The sequence below is a fragment of the Lepidochelys olivacea genome, assembly GCF_965140295.1.
Source record: "Lepidochelys olivacea isolate rLepOli2 genome assembly, chromosome: 2".
In the NCBI taxonomy this organism is placed as follows: Eukaryota; Metazoa; Chordata; order Testudines; family Cheloniidae; genus Lepidochelys; species Lepidochelys olivacea.
Genome location: NC_140412.1, coordinates 222,780,974 through 222,808,564, shown reverse-complemented (window position 1 = coordinate 222,808,564; position 27,591 = coordinate 222,780,974). Strand labels below are relative to the sequence as shown.

The 27,591-nt window shown below is 42.8% G+C and overlaps 1 protein-coding gene across 1 annotated transcript in view; it reads right to left on the bottom strand.

The window, feature by feature from the left end:
- Positions 1-5,157: 5,157 nt before the first annotated feature.
- Positions 5,158-27,591, bottom strand: part of LOC311516284 (serum paraoxonase/arylesterase 2-like) — a 49,133-nt gene continuing 26,699 nt past the window's right edge. The window contains exons 3-9 of the mRNA XM_084620185.1: positions 22,392-22,447; positions 20,628-20,793; positions 16,740-16,866; positions 13,791-13,991; positions 13,023-13,104; positions 10,658-10,786; positions 5,158-7,998 (exon numbers count right to left, since the gene is read on the bottom strand). Coding sequence (XP_084476311.1) covers positions 7,840-7,998; positions 10,658-10,786; positions 13,023-13,104; positions 13,791-13,991; positions 16,740-16,866; positions 20,628-20,793; positions 22,392-22,447 — 920 coding nt within the window. The 3' untranslated portion in view covers positions 5,158-7,839. The remainder of the gene's footprint in view (positions 7,999-10,657; positions 10,787-13,022; positions 13,105-13,790; positions 13,992-16,739; positions 16,867-20,627; positions 20,794-22,391; positions 22,448-27,591) is intronic.

Sequence of the window (27,591 nt, the reverse complement as noted above, 5' to 3'; positions counted from 1 at the left end):
TGGGACCTGATCCTGTTCCTACTGGAGTTTTGTCATTGAGTTCAGTGAGAGAAGGATTGAGCCTTTTAATAGCACTTGCCTAGTCCTGTGCTGTGCCTCAACCAGAGAGCAGGCAAACTTGTTTATAGCTTTTGTTCCGTAAGCTTTAAAATCTCAGAAAACCTGTAACTTGGTCCAAAACTCTGAAAAATAGAAAGTTGTTTGAAAAAGACAGCATGTATTTGAGCAACCTGGAAGTCTTCAACAGTTCAAATGAAAGGGCAGAGTTCACAGAGAATTTTTTTTATCAATGATTCAGAATGAAAGAAATGAGCATTTCTAGAAATGAAAATGTTTAAGTGATGGGGCTTGTGGTTTGCTTTTTAACAAATACTTTTGCATTTGTGTGTGTACATATACACACACAAATATACACACTGTATTGAAGAGATTAGTTAATGTGTAGGTAACTGTGAGTTTTAGGGCTATATGCACATAAAACACACATCAAGGATTCTGATAATATCATGAAACTCATAAGAGCAAAGCTCTAGCAGTTTGTATAATAGATCAGATGTGTTTTTAGCCTCACTCACAGTTTTCATGTTATGTTTTATATACTTGATGGATCACAAGATTTTAAACAAAAGTTTTTATTAAAATCATATACAGACTGTTCCTCTGTACATCTCTCTGCATGTTGTCCTTGTGTTCTTTTGCCAGGATTGATTTATTAGAATTAGTATTACAAGAAAACTTTTTGTACATTTTGTAAACTTAGCTTAGATGTCTATTGGAGAGCTTTGAGCAGTTGATTCTCGGGCAGGATTGTGATGTCAGAAGTGACTCATCCAGTCATCACACCATGAGCTAGACGTCATGTGCATGTTTCACAGTCCTTTTCTTCAAAGCTCTGTGTATGTTTTATTGCATCTTCTGACATTTTCAAAACTGTCCTATTTGAAAGCTGTGATATCACAGTCATGAAACTGAGCCCTCTGATTCCCTCCTGGCCCTAAGATAGGCCGTCTTTCACTACCTGGCAGTGGGCCTGGCACTTCTGTTATAGCCAGTAAATCATGACTAAAGGGAGGATGTGTATGTCTTGTTGGGAGGTTTTGCCTTTAGCTCTTTGTGCTGCTTGTTTCTTTCAGAAATTTGGACTCTTTATTAGGCACAAATCTCCTAGTTTATCTGGCTTAATCATGTGCGATGTTAAGGGCCTTCAGCACTGTTTGGCTTTGGAGGAAGGTGCTTAGCATTTTACAGGATCAACCCCAAATTGAGCAAAAAAAAGGGGCCTAATCCTGCTCCTATTGTTTTCAGTGTGAGTTTTGCCATTGACTACAATGGGAGCAGACGTGGGTGTAAATGCAGGAAGACTCACAATATTGATGAAGTGTCCAGAAGAAACAAGAATTACATGGCACGAAAGACAATAAGGAACAAATAAGCTTCCTCAAATGGAGATGACATGGTGCGCAGTGAACCTCCCCAAAATATATTTGCTTTCCCTGACTCATTTACTGTCATAACTCCTGCTTTTGTATTTTTCAGTGATGTTGCACTTATAAATCACTGGTAACTAACAAGTGTTATACATATTGCTAAAAGACTGGGCAGCTAAAAAACAGAAATGCACTGTGCGCCACTGTAAAAACTGGCTTCTTTTATTGTTTCTTTTTATCTTAGAGAGGGAGATAGTTATGCTTCAGAATTTTTTTAAGGTCAAATGTGTATGAATTGCATGTAATCCTGGACTTTTCATTTGTACATCTTGGTGTCTAATCATCTGCATGGAAGAGACAATAGTGCCCTGTCTGAGCTTGTTCTCTTGTGCTTGGTTAATATGTACTTCTCTGGATTGTTGAGTTTCCAAAAACAACATTCCTTTACATTTGGTTATTTGGAGGCATTCAAAGCAAAACATCATGGTGGCCCTTTGTTTTCTTACAGATTTAAAAAAACCCAATCACCTTTGATTAAAATTAATTTGTTAGTGTAAATAAATTTCTTGCCAATGAGTATTATTGTTAGACAACGAATGCAATAAAAAGAGAACTACTGAAACTTGTTACAAGAATTTTTATTTAGTCTTCCCGCCTCTGTTATTCATTCCAGAATTAATAAGATGTTACCCAGTTTGGACAACTACTGCCATGTGTTAGGATCTGTCTATTGCAGAATAAGATAGGATGTGACTTTAAAACACAACAGCTATTCCAAAAAAGATTAAGCCACAGAAAGGCACTATTAGTGCAGAATAAGTGTCCACATGGCAAGCTAGCTCTTCTGGGCTATTTCTCCTTGTAAGCAAGCCTTTAGTTGTGCTTGTGGTGGCTTTCACATAATTGTTCGTTCTTCCTTTCCCAGCAAGTCTAAAGTTGATTTTAAACTCATCTGTTAGCTGGAAGATCAGGACAAATGGTGCAGCATTCAGGATTCAGGTTTGATCTTATTACACTCCATGATTCTTATCACAGGTCCTAGTGAGTGCCTCTTGCGGGCCACCCACTAGGATGTCTGGGGAGGGAATCCAAGCCTCTGAGCTCTGGATCCCCCATGGGTGGTTTAAACCTTTGGAACCTTGACAGGCTGCAACAGTGGTTCCTCCCTTGGCCTCTCTGCAACATTTCCTGGACCCTGAGGCTGTCTGTTACCCCTTGGAAATGGAGCTCATAAGCCCACCTGGCTCAGTCTTCTGTTGGGAGTACTTAGGGATCACTGGTGTCCACGAAGGCAGGCAGGGTGTTACATGATGGGTGAGCTCTCCCCTCCTGCAAAGCCCCTTACCCAGCTTGTGTGACTTTACCCTGCCTGACGCTTCCTGACTGACACCCCTGTTCCAGTGGGTTCCCTTATTTAAACAACTCTTGGTCACCTCCCTGCCTTTGTTCTGCTCCTGATGAGTCTCCACTTCAAGCTAACAATGGCTTTGTAAGGATGCAGCTGTTTTTTAGTATACCGAGGTCTAAGTACTGTTAGTAGTAACCTTAAGTATTTTCCATTGTCCCTGTCGGGTGTGTACCAGCTACAGAACTGTCAGCAGAGGTGGAACAACATACACATAGTTATTCATGACCGTTGTTTTTCATAATACAACTTCACAATATCAACCATAAATTGTAGAGACATATTCCCAGTGCATCACAATTTCGTTAAAAACCATACCACCGTGGCATTATATGGCTGATTTTTCTTAATGCAGTCTTGAAATGTAACACATCTGCTCATATATGATCTTCCTAAGTGGACCTAGAAAATAGGCCACTAGCAGTTCAGTGCAACGTAAATCGTTGGGGCCATGGCAAAACTTTTTAAAGAGAGCTGTATCACTTTTGGTAAGGCAAGTACAGTATCGTGTCAATTCACTCGTGACCAAACTGAAAATTGTAATGGGCATTTCTCATACCACCTTATGGAGCTGTTCTCCTGCTCAGCACAAATTTAATAACTGTATATAGCAGAAGTAACGGCCATCACTGCAATGGAGTTACTCCTGGCAGTATCTGGACCAAAATAGTCACCATTGAATCTGGATGGAAAAGGTTCTGAGTTCAGGCTCTAAAGTTCCCAATAGCTGGTGTCACCAAGTGTCATGTTTCAGCAACATGGTCACCCCACCTCAAGAGGGTGAAAGGATCATTTTAACTAAGGTACTAATGCTGTTCTTGTTTATTGGTATATTGTATAACTCACTCTTCCAATCCTGCCCACCTCCCCTCAACACAGTTGCTTCTCTCCATCCTTCCTACCACTCCCCACCACAAATGGATTCTATACAGTTTACTCCATAGTCCTGCAATGGCTCGCCTCCTATCTGCTGTGTAGTTTTCATCAGTATTTCCTGCTGGTCCTGTTTGGTGAGTGGTACCTTATGCTATGTTGAAAATTGTATGTTCCACAAATCTACCACTTGGACTGTAGGGGGGCTTTAAAAGGGGATCAAAGACAGATATCACTTAGAATTTCTGACCTCAGTCTCCCAAGGGAGGAGGTGGTGTGTAGAAGTGTTTTACTGTCTACAAGCATAGGCTGGTCTTCCTCCTCTTCCATGTATTTTAGCAGCTGTATGTCAAATTGCAGCCATAGCTTTACATAAGTAGTTTCATGTGCTGTAGTTCTTTGCAGAAAATGCATGTGGGTAGAAGGCAAGTAAGAGGACTGTGTGCCCAGGCCACAGCCAAGTAGTGAAACTGGAAAAATGGCATGCAGAAAAAACAGACTTGAACCGTCGGTAGGTCGGGCTTGAAATGTGGCTGAGTCATTTGGTCCTGTTGCTAGAGATTTCTGCTAGAAATCACTTCACATGTAGAGTTGTGTTTAATGTCTGTGTTTCTGTTGTATAATTAAGCTGTATTTAAAGGTCACTCTATACTAAGTTTTTTGAGACAGCACTACCAGGGCCTATATTGAAGGTAGTGCTGTGTACAACTGCCAGTGATTAACCTAGAAAACTCAGGAGCTACAGGGAACCCTGTGCCCCTCACAGCAGGGCAAACAGTTAGTGACTGGGACCCTACAGGGTTCAGACAGACACGTATCTTGTGCCTATACAAAAGACAGACCAGATGAGATGGCCAGAGCAGCATAAGGCCCCGGTACTGACAACACATGGCTCCTCAGAGGCTAAAGAGTTTTGTAAGCATAAGATAATGTGTTTGCATGATTTTTAATGTACTGTGAGATACTACTATATATATATATAAATAAATGCCTGTAGCTATTCATTTAATTTTTCCCCATTCCATTGTTACGTCTTAGAATTCATGACTGACAGCAGAACATACATACCACAGCCATGAGGAAGAGACACAGCTACAATTAAAATAAAAACTAGGATCAATACAGGCTTTATTTTACCCAGGACCAAAAATTAGGATAATGGACAAAATGACGATTCCAAATCATTTTGCATTCATTTGAAGAAGCTAAAATCTAAAGATGGATCAGATTTTGTATAAGAACTCTGTGGTGTAATTTCTTTTAATAAAGATGAGAACATTCATGGTTACCAGGTTTACAATCAACTACATTTTAGACACTGTACATCAATTAATGAATTAGGAAAAGCACAGGGAGTAGTAAAGCTAAATGTTGTTGATAATGAGCCACTGAGTATTATGATGCCACAATTTCAAATTAAAAAAATCAATATATTGCTCATCAGAAACATAATACTGTAAAGATCAACATTTTATTTATTTCAGGTGATGTTTTTCCTTATAAGAATTTTGTTTACACAGTAATTAACCACAAGACTAGAGCATATTCCAGAACGAAGTATATTTGAAGACATGACTTTCTATTAGTACTTCCCCCAAAAGGGCCCAGTTTGTTGTTTGGAAGAAGTTGGGGAGGGGGAAGCTGTGCTTTCCCTACTGTTCATATTAAACAAATGCTGCAGGGAGAGAAGCTTCTGGGGGAGCCAGTTTGTTCCCCCTAAAATAAAGGCAAAGGAGCACACAGTGCATTCTCTGGGATTTGGGGGTTAGGTTCATGCTGGTACTGATGCAGAGTTCCTCAGAGCACATGCAGTTTGCACCAGATGTAAGGCACCTCCGCTCTGTTCCAGACCCAGGCTCTTTACTGCTCTGAGGAAAGCACATGTGGCTTCTAGTTAGCTTCCACGGGTGGTTGAGGTGGGGCAGCCCTAACCTGTGCTCTGGTTCCCATGAGCCATTGGGCTGTTACAGCAGTGAGCAAATAGCCAGGTCACAGGAATGCCTTGGCCATGCCTCTCCCCACCCCCACTAGAGCTTGGGCCCACGGGTGAAGAAAGGGTGCAGAACTGATTCTGCACATGCTGGCATGACCCCTAGAGTAGCCAGTGAGGGGCCATACAGTTGCTTTGTATTCCCCTTGAGCCAGACCCCAGCAGGCCCTAAGGTGTTTCTGTAAAAACAATGCATTCTCCATCTGACTGGAGTTGCTGCTGCCAAAAACTGTGCTGTGATTAGAAAGTAATCTAGTAGTGCAGAAATTAAAAGCTTCCTTAGATCGGCAAGTCACAACAACCTAGCCTAGTAATGGTACAGGAAATTTAAAAAAAAATTGTTTTATCCCCTTGTAACTCACTGGTAGCATCCACACCCGAGTTGCTCACTTTGCCCAATGCTCTCTCCCCATTAGCAGCACTGACGCTAGACGTGTCTGGAAAAGTGGCTCAGATATCACAGAGAGCATCTGGAGTGAGCAGAGTCTAACCTGAACATGGAGGCAGGGGTAGCAATAGGGAAGGGAACCAAGAGCAGCTCTCTCTATTCTTTGGCTGATAATACATCAGGCCTTTTTTAACCCTAGGCTAGAATTCTACCTCGGAGGCTGACATTTTGCTCTCATGGTTTAGAACAGGGGTCGGCCACCTTTCAGAAGTGGTGGGCCAAGTCTTCATTTATTCACCGATTTAAGGTTTCACGTGCCAGTAATCCATGTTAACGTTTTTGGAAGGTCTCTCTAAGTCTATAATAGATAACTAAACTATTGTATGTAAAGTAAATAAGGGTTTTAAAATGTTTAAGAACCTCATTTAAAATTAAATTAAAATGCAGAGCCCCCTCCCCCCCCGGACCAGGGGCCAGGACCCGGGCAGTGAGAGTGCCACTGAACATCAGCTTGTGTGCCATAGGTTGCCTACCCCTGGTTTAGAATATTACTAGTCCCTCCACCCATCCTTATCCAGCCATGGGTAGAGAGCTTTAGGACAGGTTGCCTAGATACTTGCTCCTGATACAGTACAGCGTTCCCCTGCTGCAGATCAGGCAGCTAGCACTGAGGTGATACTGCTTTCACATTTTCAGTCATTCCTCATAACTGTTCTGTGCCCTTGACATCTCTCTCCCCCACTCTACAGCTGAAGAAAGGGCAAGACAGTGGTTAAGTAACCTGTCCCTAGCAACACAGCTGTCCCAGAGTTCACTCTCCAAAACCATACTGCCTCTCTTCTTGCCAGAGAAACATTAGCAGAATGCTTTAGCCTAGAGGAGGTGGAGTAGCATATTGGCTAGCAGACAAAGGTCATACGAGCCTCACAAATACAATGATTACACAGAGTGGACTGTGTCATTCTAAGCAAACAGCATTATAATAGTTTGTTTGGTAGAATCCTTTGGCGTGAGTGGCAGTTTCACACAGCATGGTAATTAGACATATACTGCACAAACTGCATTCTCTGTGCTAAAGGCCTTCCCTGAGGTGCAGTTTTCACCACTGCTCTCCTGGCTGTATGCGGAGACCGCAGGCTCCAAGGCACTGTTTGGTTAAGGCATTTCAGATCTCTTCAGAAAGTAGAGATTTTTGAACTCATTCCTTGAAGGGTTATTTAAATCATACACCTAATACTCTAAATGCAGGCAAGAGTATGTCTGAGAACAGGTTCATGATAAGGCAACACATGGGTTTCAAATGATTTCTGACAGCATAGGGAAAATTGGCAGAGGGGTGAAAAGGAGCCCCCCCCAAAGCACTTGGGTTAGTGACCCAAACCATGAAATGACGTGTTTATTCAACACTGCCTCCACTCTTTTACACACTAGGCAGATCATCAACTCTCCCAGAGAAACAGAATCCTGAAGTCTGATCCCACTTGCTAACCCAAGAACCAACTCATTTTCAGCTATTTTCTTTTAATGTTGAATTTGTAATTTACGTCCACAGTTTGTTATTGGCCTGGGATCTTCCACATTAATCCTACACACATTTTTTTAATCTTTAAATCCATTTCCATTCACTACTGAACAGAACTTATGTTATTTCCTTGAGGCGAGGAATACATTTTCATGACTTATGGCAATGTAGCTTGGACTTCGCAATTTAAAAGAAACTGAACCCTCCCCCCTAACAAAGTCTATCCAGAGTGAACTATAGTTTGCAGTAAAGAGCTCTGTGGAACACCGTGCCTATGAGCAGTTTCCCAGAATGCACTGCAGCAACTGAACTTCCCTCAAGCACTGAGCCATTCTCAGCATACACCTGGGTCACGGTAGGTTTTGCAGAAACAATGTTCTGGATCCGGATTACCTGAAGAGGGAAGAGTTACAGGCAGTCAATACAGAAGGTGTCCTACTTTTATAGTCGCTGATGTTCAGAGTTCAGCACAGACAGGACATATTAATTTACGCTAGATCATCGTAATGGTCCCTTCTGACCTTAAGATCTGTGCTCCCGCATAACACAGGTCATAGAATTTCACCAAATGATTGCTGCATTAAGCTCACAACTAGAGCAGACTGTTCAGAAAGCTCTCCAGTCTCGATTTAAAAAAAAGACTTCAAGTGACGGAGAATCCACCACATCCCAAGGTGAGTTGTTCCTACAGCTACTTAAGCTTACTATTAAAAATGTGCACATCATTTTTAGTCTGTATTTGTCTAGCTTCAGCTCAATACCTTCGTCTGCTAGATTTAAAAAACCCTAATTCAGAAATACTCGTCCTTTTTTAGGTACTTTTAGACCATGATCAAGTCACCTCTTAACCATCTCTTTGTTAAACTAAATAGATAGGACTTTTTGGTGTGCTTTTCTGAACCTTTCCAATCTGTCAAATTTTAAAAAGATTTAAACCCACAGGACCAGATTCAGCCACTCTTATTCACACTGAGTAGCATCATACTGTTCAAGTATTCCCGTTGGTATTTTAACTGTATATTCTCACTGAAATCACACAAGAGCAAGGATTGCAGAAAGCAGCTCACTAGTAGCCATTATAAAATCTAAAGGGTAAATGAGAAAGAACAAGGACAAATTTAGCCTTGCTCTATTGTCAGGCAATATTTCTTTTACGAATACAATTAAACTGAGCTAGCACCAAACATGTAGTTCAACAACATTTAATTAGACTGCAGCTGCAAAGAAAGCAGCCTGGAATTGATTGAACGATCAGATGGAGATTTTTTCTGGTGGTTACGGAGACATTTTAAGAGATGTTATCTGGCAAGGCTCACAATGGTCTGAGTTCAAGCTCTTAAAGTACATTTGGAGTCTAGCCACTAGTTAGGAGGGAAATGGAGTCTGAAAGGTTATGCATGGGTAATTCCTTTTAATATGAAATGTTAGCTAAGGGGTGGAATTTTCCAAAAGTACTGAAATGACACAGAAGCACAAGTCAGTCCATGGGACTTGAGCTCCCTACCTCAATTTAGTGCTTTTGGAAATCCCACCCTACCCATCCATGTATCACCTTTTCCATGGCTGTAAGCTGTGCTCTCTTGGCAGTTGCCATCTTGCAGGTCAAAAAAGCAAAGCGGGCTGTGACTTTTTCCAGACCCATCTACTTTAATTTATTTCTGACCACAGCCCACACCTTCCCAATCTTCTTCACTGTACATATGTCCTGCCCTTCCACCACCCTACCTGAAGAAGCACTTTCTGCTTCATGGTTCACAGAATCCAGGGTGAAGTCAGCTCGGATTTAGGATCAAGGTCCAAGCAGCTGGAGGGATTGTTTCAGTGAGGGTGGCTGAGAGGTCACAGCTGTGCAGCATGTCGAACATAACTTGTTGGGAAAGTGGGTGTGTAGCCACAATAAGGCAGGGGCACTGGGCAGATCAGACTCTCTGCTCTGTCCTGTAAGCTGCCATCCACTGGGTAAGTTTTATCACTATCTGATGAACTCCATATTGATAGCTCTTTAAATCTCTGTCATCTTGGTATCTAAGTGTTTTAGCAAGTCAAGGCATGGCTTGTTGCTTGTATGTTGCTGGGAAGGCAGCGAGGAGGACCACAGCTTTGGCAAGTCTACACTCCAGAGGGAGCATGCTCTCTCAGGTGACCTACTGAAGTAGTGCCCATTCTCAAGAACTATCTGAGCCTGATTAACCGCTACTCCAGTTAATGTCAGCATAGCTCCTCAGATATCAGTGCAGTTACTCGAGCCTCGGTCCAGAGTAACGCAATGGTGAATCGGGGATATCAGCTAGGATTTTCTAAGGGACCTAAATGAGTTACACCCATGACTCCCATTGAAAGTCAGTGGAAGCCAGTTGCTTAACTCCAGCTGAGATTTCCAAAGGGGCCTTTCTGCTTAACTTATTTCCTGATTCCGATGCATTTAGTTTTATTCAGGAATGTTAACAAAAAAAAACTTGGATTCACATAATCCACAATAACCAGTGCCTTGAGGTTATGGCTAAAGATACCATATGATAGAACTGAAATGTTTCTCTCCTTCAGCGCCATTAAATGCTACAGAGATTAGCGTCAATGGCGGATTTTTCTGCCTGATAGCACTATTCCATAAAAACCAGACTGAAGTATTGCTTTAAAGCTCTGCATTGTTCTTCTGTTTTGTTTTAGAAGAGACACTCCAATGTCTTGTCTACACACAGATTTTGTATTAGTATAGCTATTTTGGTTAGGAATATGGAGTCGGGGGGGGGGGGTAAATGTGTTTGTTTTAATGGAAATAATTATTCTGGTACAACCCCAAGTGTGGACACAGTCATACCAGTATAAAGGTACCTTACACCAGAATATTTTATTCTCCTTCCCGTAACAGAATAATCTGTACCAGTATAAACACTTTCATACTTGTATAACTGCATCCACACTTCCACACTGGGGGGGGGGGCGAGGGAAGAGGGCGCAGTTGTACCACTTTAGTTATATTGTTCTAGTTAAAACAATATAGTTTTACAGTATAGACATGGTCTAATTTACCAAAAGAATCTGTCAAACTAACCTCAGAACCAGGAAGATTCTCAGGATCATAGAAGAGCAGCTTCATGCCATTGGGATGACATCCTCCCCAAATATCCCCAGTGTAAGGATCAACAGATAAGTTATCGACTAGTGTGTCCAATTCCAGCACCTATCAAACATGGGAGAACCCAACACAGTGACACACACGTCGAAGTCACAAACTTCATTTATAGCCTCTCTTTATTCATTCATAATCAGCATATTTCTCAAAGGTATTTATGCCTTTCAGTAACACTTAAAAATTTGGACTGAAACCACCATAAGATTTTCCCCTCACTACACCTTTTGTCAACATGCACCATCTGCTGTACTGCCCAGATATGACGGTGATGAGGACATTATAAATATTTACATATTTGCTTCAGCAACTCATTCCCAGCTTCTAGAGCTGAAGGAAGGGGCATATTATTAGCCCTAGTCACCTTCAAGCCTTATGTTTTTATATAGGTGTGCATGGTGCATTACAGGCATGGAAGTTACAGGCATGAAAGTTGGCAGTGTCCCTCCCAGCTAGGACTGATGACCTGAATTAAAATGGAACAAAAAGAAAAGAGGAGACTGACTCTTGGGGCCAGCAAGGAGAAGACACAGATCAGGTGGAAAGGAAAGCTGTCCTTGGGAAAGTTATCTGCTGGGATGCTATCAGCTGCCACACTGGGTCATACCCATGGTTCTTCTTGTCCAATATCCTGTCACCAACAGTGGCCAGGCACCTGATGCTTCAGTGCGAAACCCCAGTGTAAGAAGTCGAAATTGGGCAATTATGGAAAAAACTTGTCCAGAGGGGTTTCTATCCTTTCCAAAACTTTTATTCATAAATAATCTTATCCAATGTAACTGCAGATGTTCCCATTTCCAGGTAACTACCCAAACAAAGGCCTCTTCCTTATAAATTCCTCAGGGCAGAGGCAATGTCTTTGAATATCTACGTACAATGACATGCATGCCAGTGGCATCATGTACAAATATTTAATATTAAAAATAGATCATCTGCATAGTGGGCCAGATCCTTTCTCCTCTTTGGCTGGGTTGTGCTGCTCCAGTGGCTTAAAGCAGCCTTAAAGCTGGTGTAATCAGCCCCTTGAGAATTTCCCCACCATCGGGGAAAATCCTATAGCAGCAGCTACTAAACCATCAACTCAGCGCCTGGTATAGGGAATGCGAATGGAACATCTCTACATCTGCTGATGCCCAGCTGCTGGAATGGCCTTGGAAGAGTGTTAACAGTCTTGGTATTTCAGAGCAGCCCTGAGGCTGCTCTGGTTTATGCTGGGGACCAGGACGCAGCAGAACCAATTCCAGAATCTGAGGTCTAAGTAAGAAATCCATGGAAAGGAAAGTAAATTGAAAATATGGAAGAGTTAAAGAGTTAATCCTGCCTGAGCGGGGTAGACTATATGATCTCTTGAGGTCCCTTCCAGCCCTATGTTTCTATGGTTCTATGATCCTTTGTGAAGGTGTGGGGGAGGGAAAGAGACATGAGTGGCTGAAGAGACATTAAAAAGCTGGCATTAGAAATAGCTAGGTGAATTGGTTCCCAAATCAGAACATCCGAGTTCCTACCTGGAACGGTCGCCTGTTAATTCACTCTACAGGCATTTATTTCATGATCTGAAATTTTACCCAGTTTGTGTGTTAACCCCCAGATCCCATTATTATACAGGGAACAGTAACCAAACCATTTGGGGCAATTTACAGAAATACCAACAACAGGAGCCCCTCAGCTAATACAGATGTGTGAAACATGTTACAGCCTGTTCCACAGGCCCACAGCAACCACAAGCCATAATTACCCTAGCATATCAGGTGTGTTACCACCATCTCATAACACCTGCCTTATATGCTATGGGGACCAATTATCTCTAGGCAGGAGGGAAGTAACTCCCATTGACATAAAAAGGGAGATGTCCAAATCCCCAGGCAGGAAAATTGGAATATTTATGTTCTGTAAATTGCCCTCTGTTTCCCAGTCAGATACTACTTGCTGCTCTGAAAGCTGCTTTCTGTTTGCAGGCTGCATTAATGAATGAGCACTAACTGCATCAACAGGTCGATAACGCCTCGAAGGAGAACGTGATCAGGGCCAAACTCAAGGTTCATTTTAGGGTTGCTGGTATTAGGCTGCAGTGAACAATAATAATGGCTCACATGAAATTCCACAGGAATACCTCTCCCCTCAGTACCACAAGAGCCAACCACAGCCCCCCAGCAGTTTTGTTTGCATGTATATTAACACATTCTCTACCCATAATCAGGCTATGATTGAGAGATCTAGGCTCCCTAAAGGGTATACACTACATTTCAAACATGGATTAGGTTCTTGTTCTAAGTGGCAAACCGCCTACCTTCAATTGAGTTAGACTCCAGTTAGCATGTTTTTCCATAACATGGATACTATGAGCCAGCAGGTCAGCAACATAAACATACCTTCAAACGAAAGAGTCTATTAACAAGGTGTCTACACAGAGATAAAAGTAAAAGTAAATTGATTCTTTAGTTGTAAGCATTGATTTTTAGAAGCTTTAAACTGATATTCTGAAATGCTTATAAGAATCCCAAGCTGTCCACACACTGAACTCAAGACAGATGGCTAAAGTACTTGGTGTTCCAAGGTGTTTTTAATGTAACAACCAGGACTCCAATCAATAGTGTCACAAATACATATTTTGTAAAAATACCAGTCACAAATTGTACAAATGGTTTACACTCTGAAACAGGCTCCCAGGCTGTGGTAGTCTGTACAAGTTAAACGAACAGTTGCCCTTATTACAATTTTAGGAGGAGTATTACCCATTAATTCTTGCAAGCATTTAAAAAAATGCAAGTATCAGGTTGGTTAAAATGTAATTTCTTTGATATTATTGGATAAAATACCACCAATAGTTGAATAAAATTATATAAAAGTTATATAATCACTTCAGATTACTTATTACAACCATATTTTACAAAGAGCACCCAGTCAACTAACCAAATGTACACCCACAAGTCAATTTAGAAGACTAACCACACAATCTGCACATGCAAATATTTGCATGTAAAATTCAGGAATATTGTCTGAGTTTCTTTTCATCATTTGGTCCATTAAATGTATAAGGAGACCAAAAGAGACTTACTTTTTGTCTGGTGAAATGTTAATTCCATTGGCTGAGTAAAACCCAGAGGCTACCTCTTTAACTTCTGTTGGACTGTAGTAGACAACATTTGACCAGGTCAAGCCCAAGAACATCTCCAGGTACATCAAGATGGAGTCAGAGAAATAGTGGTCATTAGTAGCGTAGAAGTGATCAGGTCCCAGAGCCACAACATCATTCAAGCTGAAATAAGAAAAATGGAGTGAACAAATTTTACAGAGGTTTGAGAATTAGTGTTCATGTAGTGAAAATTATAATTATGTATGAAACTGCATTACAATAGAGAACAGAGAGAGGTGCCATATACAGCTTTGAACAAACTTAAATTGGTATCTGAGGCACTCGTAAACCAGATGCTAGCTCATGCCAAGGCTCCTGGGCCTCACTGAACACTGACAAATGCATAGGTAGAAACCAGTCTGGCTCACCTGCATGTTAGCATTTTAACCTAGATCAGGGACTCTCAAACTTCATTGCACCGCAACCCCCTTCTGACAACAAAAATTACTTTATGAACCCAGGAGGGGGGAAAAAAATTAAAGTTTGAGCCTACCCGAGCCCCACCAGCTCAGAGGGGAAGGGCAAAGCCAAAGCTCAAGCCCCACTACCTAGGGCGGGGAAGCCAAAGTCCAAGGGCTTCAGCCCCAGGTGGGGGGCCTGTAACCTGAGTCCTGCCACCTAGGGCTGAAGCCCTTTGGCTTGGCCCCAGGTGGTTGGGCTCGGGCTTTGCCCCCGGGTGATGGTGCTTGGGCTTCTACCTTCAGTCCTAGGCCCCAGCAAGCCTAATGCCAGCCCTGGTGGCTCCATTAAAATGGGGTCACAACACACTTTGGGGTCTCGACCACAGTTTGAGAATCCCTGACCTAGATCTTAAGTTGTTAAGAATGTGTTTAGACCTGATGAAATGCTTGTCAGATGTGCATCTACTGATCTCACTTATAACATATGTAACCCAGGGTATAAAGTTATATTGAGCATTTGCATTGTAAACCTCTGTAACTCAAACAGGAGAGAATCTTTCTCTAATGCAAAAACTGGCTTCCTACAGGCTGCCTTTTAAACCAAATGAGCCATTGTGAGACAAAGAACAAAGACTTTGTTAATTGCACTCCTCACCCTCTCTCTCCCCATCACCCTCTTCTCCCCCACGGAGAAACAGGGTTCTTTTTGCTTTGGACTCTAAAGGGGCAAGAATCACTAAGCACAAACAGAAGACCCCCCCAGCTGTTTTGCCTGAGTTAGCCCTAAAGGAAATATGGAGTTTGCTTATTATAGAAATTTCTATTACCTTTTGTCATCTAAGACTAACTCATTTGTGCGTGTAAGTTACCTGCTTTAACCTTGTATTTAACTCTTATTTCCTTTTCCTAGTTAATAAATCTTTCGTTAGTTTATTACAGGACTCGCTAAAAGAGTTGCCTTTGGTGAGAGATGTGGGGTACAACTGACTTAGGGTAAATGACTGGTCCTCTGGGAATGGGAGCAATCTGAATATTGTTGTGATTTTTGGTAGAAGGAACCATCCATCACTGAAGCAGGCTTGCCCGATCAACAAGATAGCCCAAGGGGACTGTATGTCACTCCATGGTAAGGCTGGGGAGTTCACACTTGTTACTTGGTTGGTGAAATCTAATTACAGAGCATACAACCAATGTGGTGTTTGTGCCCTATTTCCTGTCTGCCCTGTGGCCGGACCCCACATTCATGATCCAGTCCAGACAGCAGGACATTATCATCCTGAGCACACTGGTCAGGGTTGGTTCAGTGTTTGGGAGGGTTCGTGACATTTTACTCCCAAATATGGAATGAAGTCATTTAGGACCAGATCCACAAAGGGACTTAGCATTGCAACACCTAGCTTATAGGAGCCTTGAAAAAAATCACTGGAATACACAAAACTTGAGTTAGGGTATGTCTGCACTACCAACGTTAAAGCGCAGCCTCACCTCTGAGGTGAGGGCCATAGCTGCTGAACTATGAGACTTTCCAATGTGGAAAAAAGAAAAAGGAGTACTTGAGGCACCTTAGAGACTAACCAATTTCTCTGAGCATAAGCTTTCATGAGCTACAGCTCACTTCATCGGATGCAATGTCTGATGAAGTGAGCTGTAGCTCAGGAAAGCTCATGCTCAAATAAATTGGTTAGTCTCTAAGGTGCCACAAGTACTCCTTTTCTTTTTGCGAATACAGACTAACACGGCTGCTACTCTGAAACCTTTCCAATGTGGGTCTCTCTCAATCTCTCCTGTTGAAGCAGTTCCACTTTAATTAAATACGGATAGGGCCAAGGCACTGTAAAAAATCACGCTGCTCAGTGCACTCACTTGAGAGGTGGGAGACCCCTGTTCAAATCCCTTCTCCTCTTGAACTAGGGTCTCCTACATCTCAGGTAGGAACCCTAACCATTGGGCTAATAGGCTATAAGGGATGTTTGCCGTCTCTTCCACCCCCCATTTGTTTTGCATAGAGTTAAGGGTGTTTTGAGCACACCTACTGGAATGGGTCTTGCAGGCACGATAGGCGTTCCCCCCACCTATCTTCCCCCGATCAGAGTGGCTTAGGCATCCAAATGCCCAGGTGCAGAAACTAAGGGACTTTTACAGCAAAAATGTAGGTGCCAAGTGAATGTAAGTGCCTGTGCTGTTAGGCAGGGGTTTGTGGGTTGCCGTGGTGCCTAAAGCTGACAGAGACCTAAACCTGGGCTTTTAAGCACCCACATCCCTTTGTGGATCCATGCCTTAACTTACAAAGGAGACGGGAGAGAAGCGTAGTAGCTTGGCAGTATCCAGATGTGAAGTACTGATGAAAGCAGCGGGAAAACATAAAATGGAAAGGTCCTCTAGGGTTTACGTTTCCTTGAATATAAATTGAGCTTTAACAAAAACAGCCTTTAGCCAAATGGAGACAGGTGCTGTGATTTGGATGCAGTACCTCGACAGAAGTTCGTGGCGGATAGTTTTTAGGTGTACAAGAGCGTTTTCATCTTCTACAAATTTAAACACCTCAACTGTGCTCTTGAATTCCGGATGATTCACAACGAAGAGGTACACGGAGTCATCTAAAGAAAGAATGTGGAAAAATTGTTGAGTTTCACAAAAAGGACACGGCAGCTTAAATGTCTGTGTCTGGTATGTTATCTACCTCTACCGCTGTAGTATATAAGCGCCTTTTGATGTATTTACACTCAACACCCCTGTGAGGTGGTGGGGGGGGATGCCGATAGACTGAAGGGTCTTCTACGGACAGAAAGAGCCTTTAGAGGATGCCACGTCTCTATCAGTCATTCAGTACCAAAAAGCTGCAGAACCAGCGCTTCATTTCAGCCACAAGCCAGTCTCCCTTTGTGGTCACTACTGTGCAGTGAGCTAGAAGAGAAATGCTCATTGTGCACAGGCTCTATAGCCGGGCAACAGAGTTTCAGTTAAGGCTCATAGCACCAGAACTGCAGAATCTGAACAGTGATGGAGGCATTATATTTCCATACACTGAGTTGTCTTCTCCTACTCCCCTTACTAAACACCCATGCCGTAAAGCGTTCAAAACCTGCAACTGGTTGCTGCGGTGATATTACAGGGCATGCTGTGCCTCCAACTCTTTTGCTGTTTTTCTGGGAGTGCGACCTTAGTGATATCTTATGGGTCTCCCCTCTAATCAAGGGGGAGCCCCACAGCTCAAAGACTGGGTCCCTGCCTTCAGCACCCATTTCCCACAGGAGCTCCTCCAGCAGGTCCAAATGATCTTGAACCCTTCTTGGAGGCTTCCCCTCTGGGGAGCTATACAACCAATGTGTTTGCAGTGACACAAGACAACCTTTCCAAAACAAGACATCATTTATTAGTTCTCAGGAACCCAGTGTGCAGGGACATCCTGTTAAAATAGTAAAGAAAAGGCTAAAACACACAACTCCCCCTTAACCTGGCAGCTCTTCCTTTCTTGGTTAGGAGGGTCCCTCTTTGCCCTGGCCTGGAAGACAGACAGCATGCCTGCAGCTGTGCAACAGTCCCAGACTGGAATACTCTTCTCCCACAGGCAGAACAAGTTCCTTCTCCCAGCCCCTTAACACTTATGTCCTTTGTTTCAGGTTCCAGTGATGGTGTTTTCATGAGTGCTGCCCTTCCCAGTGTTCAGTTTGTGGTCACATATGTAATCACCCACCCATATTCCAAGACACCAGGTGTCATTAAAAAAATTAATGGTCTGGTGCTGTTCCCCACTGGAGTTCCAAGGTAGCTCTATCCATGTGTTTATAGTTCATTCATGCCAGCCCAGACATAAATACGTGACCCACGCCCACTCCATTCAATGCTTATTCCTTCACTCCTGATGTATCTGTCTGGAAAAAAGTTAACCCCTTGAGACCAAGTAGGACTAGGCCAAAATACAAAAGTGAGTGGACAAACTGTGTCACACATAATCATAGAATCATAGAATATCAGGGTTGGAAGGGACCCCAGAACGTCATCTAGTCCAACCCCCTGCTCAAAGCAGGACCAATTCCCAGTTAAATCATCCCAGCCAGGGCTTTGTCAAGCCTGACCTTAAAAACCTCTAAGGAAGGAGATTCTACCACCTCCCTAGGTAACGCATTCCAGTGTTTCACCACCCTCTTAGTGAAAAAGTTTTTCCTAATATCCAATCTAAACCTTCCCCACTGCAACTTGAGACCATTACTCCTCATTCTGTCATCTGCTACCATTGAGAACAGTCTAGAGCCATCCTCTTTGGAACCCCCTTTCAGGTAGTTGAAAGCAGCTATCAAATCCCCCCTCATTCTTCTCTTCTGCAGGCTAAACAATCCCAGCTCCCTCAGCCTCTCCTCATAACTCATGTGTTCCAGTCCCCTAATCATTTTTGTTGCCCTTCGCTGGACTCTCTCCAATTTATCCACATCCTTCTTGAAGTGTGGGGCCCAAAACTGGACACAGTACTCCAGATGAGGCCTCACCAATGACGAATAGAGGGGAACGATCACGTCCCTCGATCTGCTCGCTATGCCCCTACTTATAATCCCAAAATGCCATTGGCCTTCTTGGCAACAAGGGCACACTGCTGACTCATATCCAGCTTCTCGTCCACTGTCACCCCTAGGTCCTTTTCCGCAGAACTGCTGCCTAGCCATTCGGTCCCTAGTCTGTAGCTGTGCATTGGGTTCTTCCGTCCTAAGTGCAGGACCCTGCACTTACCCTTATTAAACCTCATCAGATTTCTTTTGGCCCAATCCTCCAATTTGTCTAGGTCTTTCTGTATCCTATCCCTCCCCTCCAGCGTATCTACCACTCCTCCCAGTTTAGTATCATCCGCAAATTTGCTGAGAGTGCAATCCACACCATCCTCCAGATCATTTATGAAGATATTGAACAAAACCGGCCCCAGGACCGACCCTTGGGGTACTCCACTTGATACCGGCTGCCAACTAGATATGGAGCCATTGATCACTACCCGTTGAGCCCGACAATCTAGCCAGCTTTCTACCCACCTTGTAGTGCATTCATCCAGCCCATACTTCCTTAACTTGCTGACCAGAATACTGTGGGAGACCGTGTCAAAAGCTTTGCTAAAGTCAAGAAACAGTACATCCACTGCTTTCCCTTCATCCACAGAACCAGTAATCTCATCATAAAAGGCAATTAGATTAGTCAGGCATGACCTTCCCTTGGTGAATCCATGCTGGCTGTTCCTGATCACTTTCCTCTCATGCAAGTGCTTCAGGATTGATTCTTTGAGGACCTGCTCCATGATTTTTCCAGGGACTGAAGTGAGGCTGACTGGCCTGTAGTTCCCAGGATCCTCCTTCTTCCCTTTTTTAAAGATTGGCACTACATTAGCCTTTTTCCAGTCATCCGGGACTTCCCCGGTTCGCCACGAGTTTTCAAAGATAATGGCCAATGGCTCTGCAATCACAGCCGCCAATTCCTTCAGCACTCTCGGATGCAACTCGTCCGGCCCCATGGACTTGTGCACGTCCAGCTTTTGTAAATAGTCCCTAACGACCTCTATCTCCACAGAGGGCTGGCCATCTCTTCCCCATTTTGTGATGCCCAGCGCAGCAGTCTGGGAGCTGACCTTGTTAGTGAAAACAGAGGCAAAAAAAGCATCGAGTACATTAGCTTTTTCCACATCCTCTGTCACTAGGTTGCCTCCCTCATTCAGTAAGGGGCCCACACATTCCTTGGCTTTCTTCTTGTTGCCAACATACCTGAAGAAACCCTTCTTGTTACTCTTGACATCTCTGGCTAGCTGCAGCTCCAGGTGCGATTTGGCCCTCCTGATAACATTCCTACATGCCCGAGCAATATTTTTATACTCTTCCCTGGTCATATGTCCAAACTTCCACTTCTTGTAAGCTTCTTTTTTATGTTTAAGATCCGCTAGGATTTCACCATTAAGCCAAGCTGGTCGCCTGCCATATTTACTATTCTTTCGACTCATCGGGATGGTTTGTCCCTGTAACCTCAACAGGGATTCCTTGAAATACAGCCAGCTCTCCTGGACTCCTGGATTTTATACATAATATGCATAAAAATACAGACATTTCCCACATTCTCCATAGTTATAGAAATATGCCCCGTTTATTGAATATCTTGAAGACGACAGAGTGTGTCAGTTTATATAAACACATGTACAATCTCAAACAGCCAGTTCTTCGTATATTAAATCAAAAGACCTGCTGGATCAGACTTTTTTCTCCCACCCACGTATCAGGTTACTGATGGTGAAACATGGAGGGGGACAGGGATAGCAAAGGGTTTTACCTATAATAAATAATTATAATAAATCTCTAGGTTGAGATTTCTTGTCTCCATTTAACAGTCTTCTTACCTTTGTCTATGTACGTGCTGATCCCATGAGGGTTAAATGATGCCAGATCAAACCCGCGGCTGATTCTCAGTTCTATTGCTCTTGGGTTTTCATCATTCAAATCCATCAGAAATATTTCACCTGGCTTGTCTGGAGCAAAGCTATTTAACCCTGGATATTTTAAACCCTTTAAGATTAAGTAAACACAACAAGAAAGTTAAGAGGATCCTGACAAAGCTGCCAAGACTAACTCTTTGTTTTGGTTTGTGGATACATCTCATGATACAGCAACAACTGTACTAATCCCGTCTCTTTCCTGTTGTTTTTTGTTTCATGCTCTCCCTAATCAACTGATCCCTCCTTAACTCTCTCACTATGCTGCCTGCATCCTCCTCATGTTGCAACCCAGCCACATTTGTGCATGCTCTGCACCATATACTGCTGATGCCCCCACCACCACCAAATATTCTCACAGTGCTACTGCCTCTCCACATCCACCTGCTGCTACGACACCCTTCCACAAAGAAGCTCCCTCATTTTGCTGCATCCCAGAGACATCCCTTCCCCACTGTTTTTCTGAATGCTCCGCCCCACAAACTGCCACCACATCCACAGTGCTGCTCCAGCACCCTCATTCAGTGCTGGTAATTCCCCTCAATAGCCACCAGCCACTACTGCTCTGCCCAGACCCTGTCTGAGCACTCCTGTTTCTTGTGATGCTAGCCCCCCCCCGCCAGGCATCTACCTTCCCTGTGCTGGTTATCCCAAGACAATGCTGCATACCCACACAGGGCTTCTGACCCCAACATTGCAGATCCCCACTTGCAATATGTACCCAGCCACTCTGTGCTGGTCCCTTTCAAAACAAGCACCTCTCCCCCCAGCTTTCCTGCCTCCCTCCCCCCATTCTTCTCCCCCCACCTCAAGTGACTTCTAAGGGCCTGTATCCATCCTGTCTCTACCCCTTTTGGCTCCTGTCTCTCAGTTCCATGTTCCCCCACTTTAACATTTCTTCAGGACACAGCGTCATTGCTTTCAGACAGCTCAGATGACTGCAGCTTTGGAACATCACTACCATGCAAGGTAATACAGGGAATCTCTGAACTGATCCAGGCTATCTGTTCAAAAAGTTTTCAGAATATGGGTAAACAAAATATGGCCACAGTTAAGTGCACCTGAATGGGTAAGGAGACTACCTAATACCTAGTACAGTTCCTCTAGGCAAAATCGCGAGAGTTGGCGACACGGATGCTATCACACGTATTGCAATATTGGTTGTTTTTCCAATAGTGACAGTTGCTGGAATCACATGAATGAAACTCTCAGCATTCAAGTAGCAAAACACAGTTCCTAGCGTTTATGGCTGTGGAGAAAAGCTTGAATATGTGAACCCTAAGGGCTCAATAACCAGGAAATAAGCAAAAAGAATCCAAAAGTTAATTTAAAGGGGGGGAAATCATGATTTTTAAGTCTATCTCCTGATTTGGGGAGGATGACTCAAATGCTGAATACTTTGGGTCGGCAATGCACCAGGAGAATGTAAAATCACATGTGCCAATGATAAAGGTTGTATAACAATAGCCACAACAACTCTGCAAGGTTAAGAAATGAACTTCCCCAAGTAGGAAGAAATATAGTTTGAGCTAACTTAAGTCTGCATTACTCCCAGGAAGCAGTGTGCACAGAAAGTGTTCAGCCTGCAATTTGCAGGTGTTACTCCGGTGCAGAAAAAATTAGTACTCAAGCACCTGCATAGGGTGGGGAGGTAGGAGCCCAGGTACTTACAGAGCTAATGAAAGCCAGACCATCAGGAAGGATGTCAATATCTTCTGAACCTCTTTCTGCAAAGACAGACAGAGAAGTGGTTTATTCAGGAAGTGTTTTCTACTCAAATCTTTGCTGCCTCTCTCTCTCTCTCTCTCACATAATTCCACTTTCAAGAGATAGCAAATGGATACTGTTTTCAGCTACTCTGCTACTCGTACCATGTGTCTAAAGAATTAGCAGAACCTTCAGATGCTACTGAAAATAACAGTGCACAAATTCCAAGTTACTGTTCAAGTTTACCCCCTCTCTAGGATCTAGGCTTGTCTGACAACTCAGACATGTGCTTCCTCCCCGCACCACTGAATTTTGTGTTTGAAAGGTTGACCTCCAGGTGCACTTCTGTCCTAGCTATCTAGTCCCCTCTGACCTGAACCCTGGTCTATACTAGAAAACTTATCCATTTCTGACTATAAGAGCCGCTGCGAAACCAGCAATGAACTCTGTTTAACTGCAAGTGTAGACCATAGATTTTAAGGCCAGAACCAACACAATTATCTAGTCCAGCCGTCTACATAACAGCCCATAGAATTTCACCCAGCAGTTCCAATAGCCCAATAACTTGTGGCTGAGCCAGAACATCTCATTAAGACAGACATCCAATCTTGACGTTAAGACTCCAAGTGATGGAGCATCTACCACATCCGTAAGCTGTTCCAGTAGTTAACTGCCCTCACTGTTAAAAATTTGTCTCATTTTCAATTTGTACTTTGCCAGCTTCAACTTCCAGCCACTGGATATTGTAACATTTGTGCCTGCTAGAATAACAAATCCTCTGGTGTCAGTGATCTTCTCCCTGTGTAGGTAGTTTAAGACCTTAAGTCATTCCTCAGCCTTCTCTTCAATATACTAAAGAGACTGAACTCTTTTAGTCTCATTGTAAAGGGTGTTTTTCCAGACCACACATTCTCGTAGCTCCTCTCAGGACCCTTTCCCATTTTTCAGGAGACCAGCACAAAACAGAATTCTAAACAATTCTTTAAAATGAAAATTTAAAGATCCTGCAGAAAGTATTGCATTTTTTAAAGAGGAAAATCTCTGCAGACTCATCAATAGAGCAGCTGTTAGACAAGAAACTATACTAGGGCTTTTCCATTCCTGCTCCAACACAAACAACCTGTGTGACCCTGGCCAAGCCACTTACTCTCTGTGGCTCAGTTCCCCAATCTGTAAAAATGGGGATAATGGCATTTCCTTACCTCACAGGGGTGTTGTGAGATGCTCCAATACTACAGTGGTGGGGGCCATATAAGTACTATAGACAGACTGTGCTGGCAGAATATGCTGGTTTGTGAACAAGTAAATCATGAGCTGTGATCATTTCATCTCCACTAAAATCAAAGGAGTTTTCCCAAGTTTGGGAATGGAAAATTAAATTACAAGTTTATGAAGCAGATAAACTAGAGAAAAAGCTACGCACTAAAGTGTTCATTACTACCTTTTAGAGATTGCACAACAAATCAAATATTGACCATTAATTTCTCAACTACCTTCTAGTTAGACAAGAAACTTGTGACTACCATTCAAATATTTGTTGGATTACGTTTTGCTAAACAACCTCCCTCATCCATTATGTGTGCACAAGAGGGAGTAGTTCTTTTACAGAAGACATTATTAAAGCTATAGATCAATGATCCCACTCCTACAGGCCTGTGTCTATTTTGGCCTTTTTCCAGAAAGTTTTTCATTGTTGCTATTGTTCTGAACAGATTTAGATGGCATGATAGTTAAGATCCCCATCTACCACTGGTGAAGCTTCACTCATAATAACAATGGTGGGAAGTCTTTAAAATCGCTAGCATAGATCAGACCTAAGGAAGTCACATCACAAGAAAAAGATGAAGAGTGGGAAAGTTGGGGAGGGAGGTGGAAGCCTTTAAAAGATGATTTAATAATTGTTAGCAAGAGAATGGAGGTGTGTGTTTAATTTTTTAATACTTTCTAAGATGCCTCAGAGTACCTGAGAGGTACTTTCTCCATGAAAGAAATATGTCCAGCCTACGTCGAGGGAGTTCAACAAGCTTTTGCATTGTGCTGCACCCTCCATTGAGCCATCCTGAATGAAACCATTTTAGGACAGCAGAGATTTACAAAACAGGATTCTAACTTCCTTACTTCAAATCACCAATTAGATTTTTAGTCTTTAGTGTCTTACAAGGGGAGAGGCAACACTGAAACGAAAGCTTTCTACCTTCAGTTGTCCTTGTTGAAGGCGTTTCTCCAGTGTTTGAACTACAGCTCACTGAAGATTACTCCCATTTATCTTGCATTGCAGAACTTCATTAGTAGGATTTTCCTGATCACAAACCCCCTCTCATGAAATAATGCCAAGGGTCAGAAACAAACCACCAGAACCCTAGCACGCTCATATGGAGGGGACACATATTTTCAGTTAAATATGGTGAATGCTACATTAGAGGATTGGTCTGGTTCACTACAGCCAACAAAAGCCACATAATGCTCCACTGTCACTTCATAGCTGTCAATGTTTGCATTAATAATAGGGTTTTATAGCGCTGAGCAAAGATGGGGAAATCTTTGAAAGTTGCACTAGAACGTCATGATGTTACCCAAGAGGTGTAGAATATATGCAGTTTTGAATAGAACTTGTTGATTGATCAAATGATTTTTACTCTGGGTATCTAACCAGCTCTAACTGCGAAATGAAAGACGGAGGTTCTCAAATTGTACCTACAGCAGGAAAGGACTATTTAATCTTTATTAAGACTAAAAATGCTAAAAGTTATGATGTCTGTAAGGTTCATGTTTAAGTACATGCTAAATGTCCCAGATAGTGAGGACAGATCCATAGATTACAAAGAAGGGACCATTGTGATCATCTAATCTGACCTCTGAAGGATAAGGCATTCAGCACTTAAAACCCACTTCTTCAGGCCTCAGAAAAGTCTCTCCAGACCTTTCTCTAAGTGAAACTCCAGCCTCTATTGGGAAAAAACTATTACTGCATTTCTCCAACTGAGGCAAGATTTAAGAACACAGTATTTTAAAATTAAGATGTTCTATACAGCAAAATACAGAATTTCACTGCAAAGGTACGGTATGGAATAAATCAGGTAACATAAATCAGGTAACATAAAAGAGGAGGAATCTGACAGCTATGAGTATCTCTCATAGAGAGCACCAGCATGAGCTGAAAACCCCCCTCCTATCCATGTGCCCATGAACGAAGAAAACGTATTAATACTTTTTTGTAGCCGTTCAAGCAGAGTAATGTTTACATTACATATATAATGGAATACAGGACTGTAACTGAATTACTTTTCAATAGAGTTAATATTTTTAGGACATCATCCTAATGAAATCATGGCAATCCTATTTATGAACTGGGGGAAGCCTCTACCATTCATTAAATAAAGTTTGTAGAGAGCACGGAGGGTGGAAGAAAAGAGCATAGATGACAAAGACATGCACCCATCATGATTAGACCAAGAATGGACTTTACTTACTGAAGGAAGGAAGCCATCCACTATATGCTATAGGAAAACCACATGTCTATTAGATTAGAACCTCAGCTACAGCCAGCTGCAGAAAGCACACACTGGGGGGTGCTGTAAAGGGGACTTGAAGTTCATCTTTGCACTCCCAATCCTTCAGGCAGATCCTCTTGTCACAAGGTAAAGCAGTCCTCAGGCTTCTCTAAATTTATACCAGGCTACAACAGCTACCAGGGTCCAAAAATGTAACCAAAGATAGGAGTAGCACATAGGCAACCTAGCTAGACACTTCTCTTGCCATGCCCTCTTTTCCCCTGTAACATCAGCTCCAGTGAGTAAGAGGCCATGTCAGCTCTGCACAACCACAGGATCACACCGACATAAAGGCCGATTAAACTGGCTTTACACTACATCAGAGGTGCAATAGAAAGGAGCTGCACCAGCCCAATGTGCATATACACATGTGCGTTCACACACACACACAGCAGTTCACAATATGTTCTATTCTCACTACTGCTTCTATCCTGCTCTTAACACTGTCACATGCTCCTTACACAACAAGAGGCATAAAAGGGGGTGGGGGAGAGGAAAGGGAAGACACACTCCTGTCAGTCAACTCCCTGCTGCTGTGATTAGGTGCTATCACAGCACAAATAATTAAGCCACCCGGTGCATGCAGAGATCTCAACTTGGCATTTCCTACATTTTGAACTCCGCTGCCCAAGCAGCAAAAAAATAAAAAAAAAATGTTTGTCCCGCCACACCTGTCTCTACTATGCAGAGCTAGATGCCATTCTGAGCGGGGATCACACCTGTGAGTGACAGCAGACACCATGTGACACCCAGAATAAGGCACCCTAGAATTGTACAGTGAGGAAGAGCTTGTTGAGGATGGGGACATGGAGGATTCAGAACCCAAAGACAACCAAGACCCCTTCAAGATCAAGCTGAACCCAGAGAAAACCCACTGAGGAAAGGGACAGGGGCTCTAATTGGTGTGATTTACTGCCCCATTAATGCACTTTTTTCCTCCATAGCTTGAGAAACGTTGTCCCCATTTCCTTCCCTGCCCTCCTCTTTCCAAAAAATGGCAGCTGACTGCACATAGTGAGGAAGCAAAGGAATTCTGTTTTAAAGTAGCCTGTTTATTTTAAGTGCATGCACTGTCAGTACAACGGAAAAAAAAAAAGAAAATCAATAGAAAGAAAACAGGATATATACTTTTGCAAATACCTTAGATGCATTCAAAGCACATACCTCTGCAGGCAAATAATTCAAATAAAATTACAAAATGCAACTAACATTCAATGCATTCAGAACAAAAAAAAAAAAAAAAAAACGAACTACTTCCAGTGATTGAATGCTACATGAACCAACCCCCCAAGAACTCAAATTAAACACACTGAGAATTCAAAAGAATGCTTGCAAGCAAGCCAGTAACTGGGCATTCAAACTACATGATTTGGCAGGAGAACAAAAAAAACAAAACAAAACAAAAAAACCAATACAACACCCACCCACTAACAATATTTGAGTCCAAAACAAATTACTTGCTATGGTCAGATTCAGGAAAGAGATAGAACTATTTGTGGCTGGTTTAGGGGGCTTGTCTTTTCACAAAGCTAGCCAGCAATCCACTGGTCCTCCTCCACTTGCAGTGATGCAAGTTTGTCTTGACCCAGACATCTTTCCTGTTCTCTGGCACA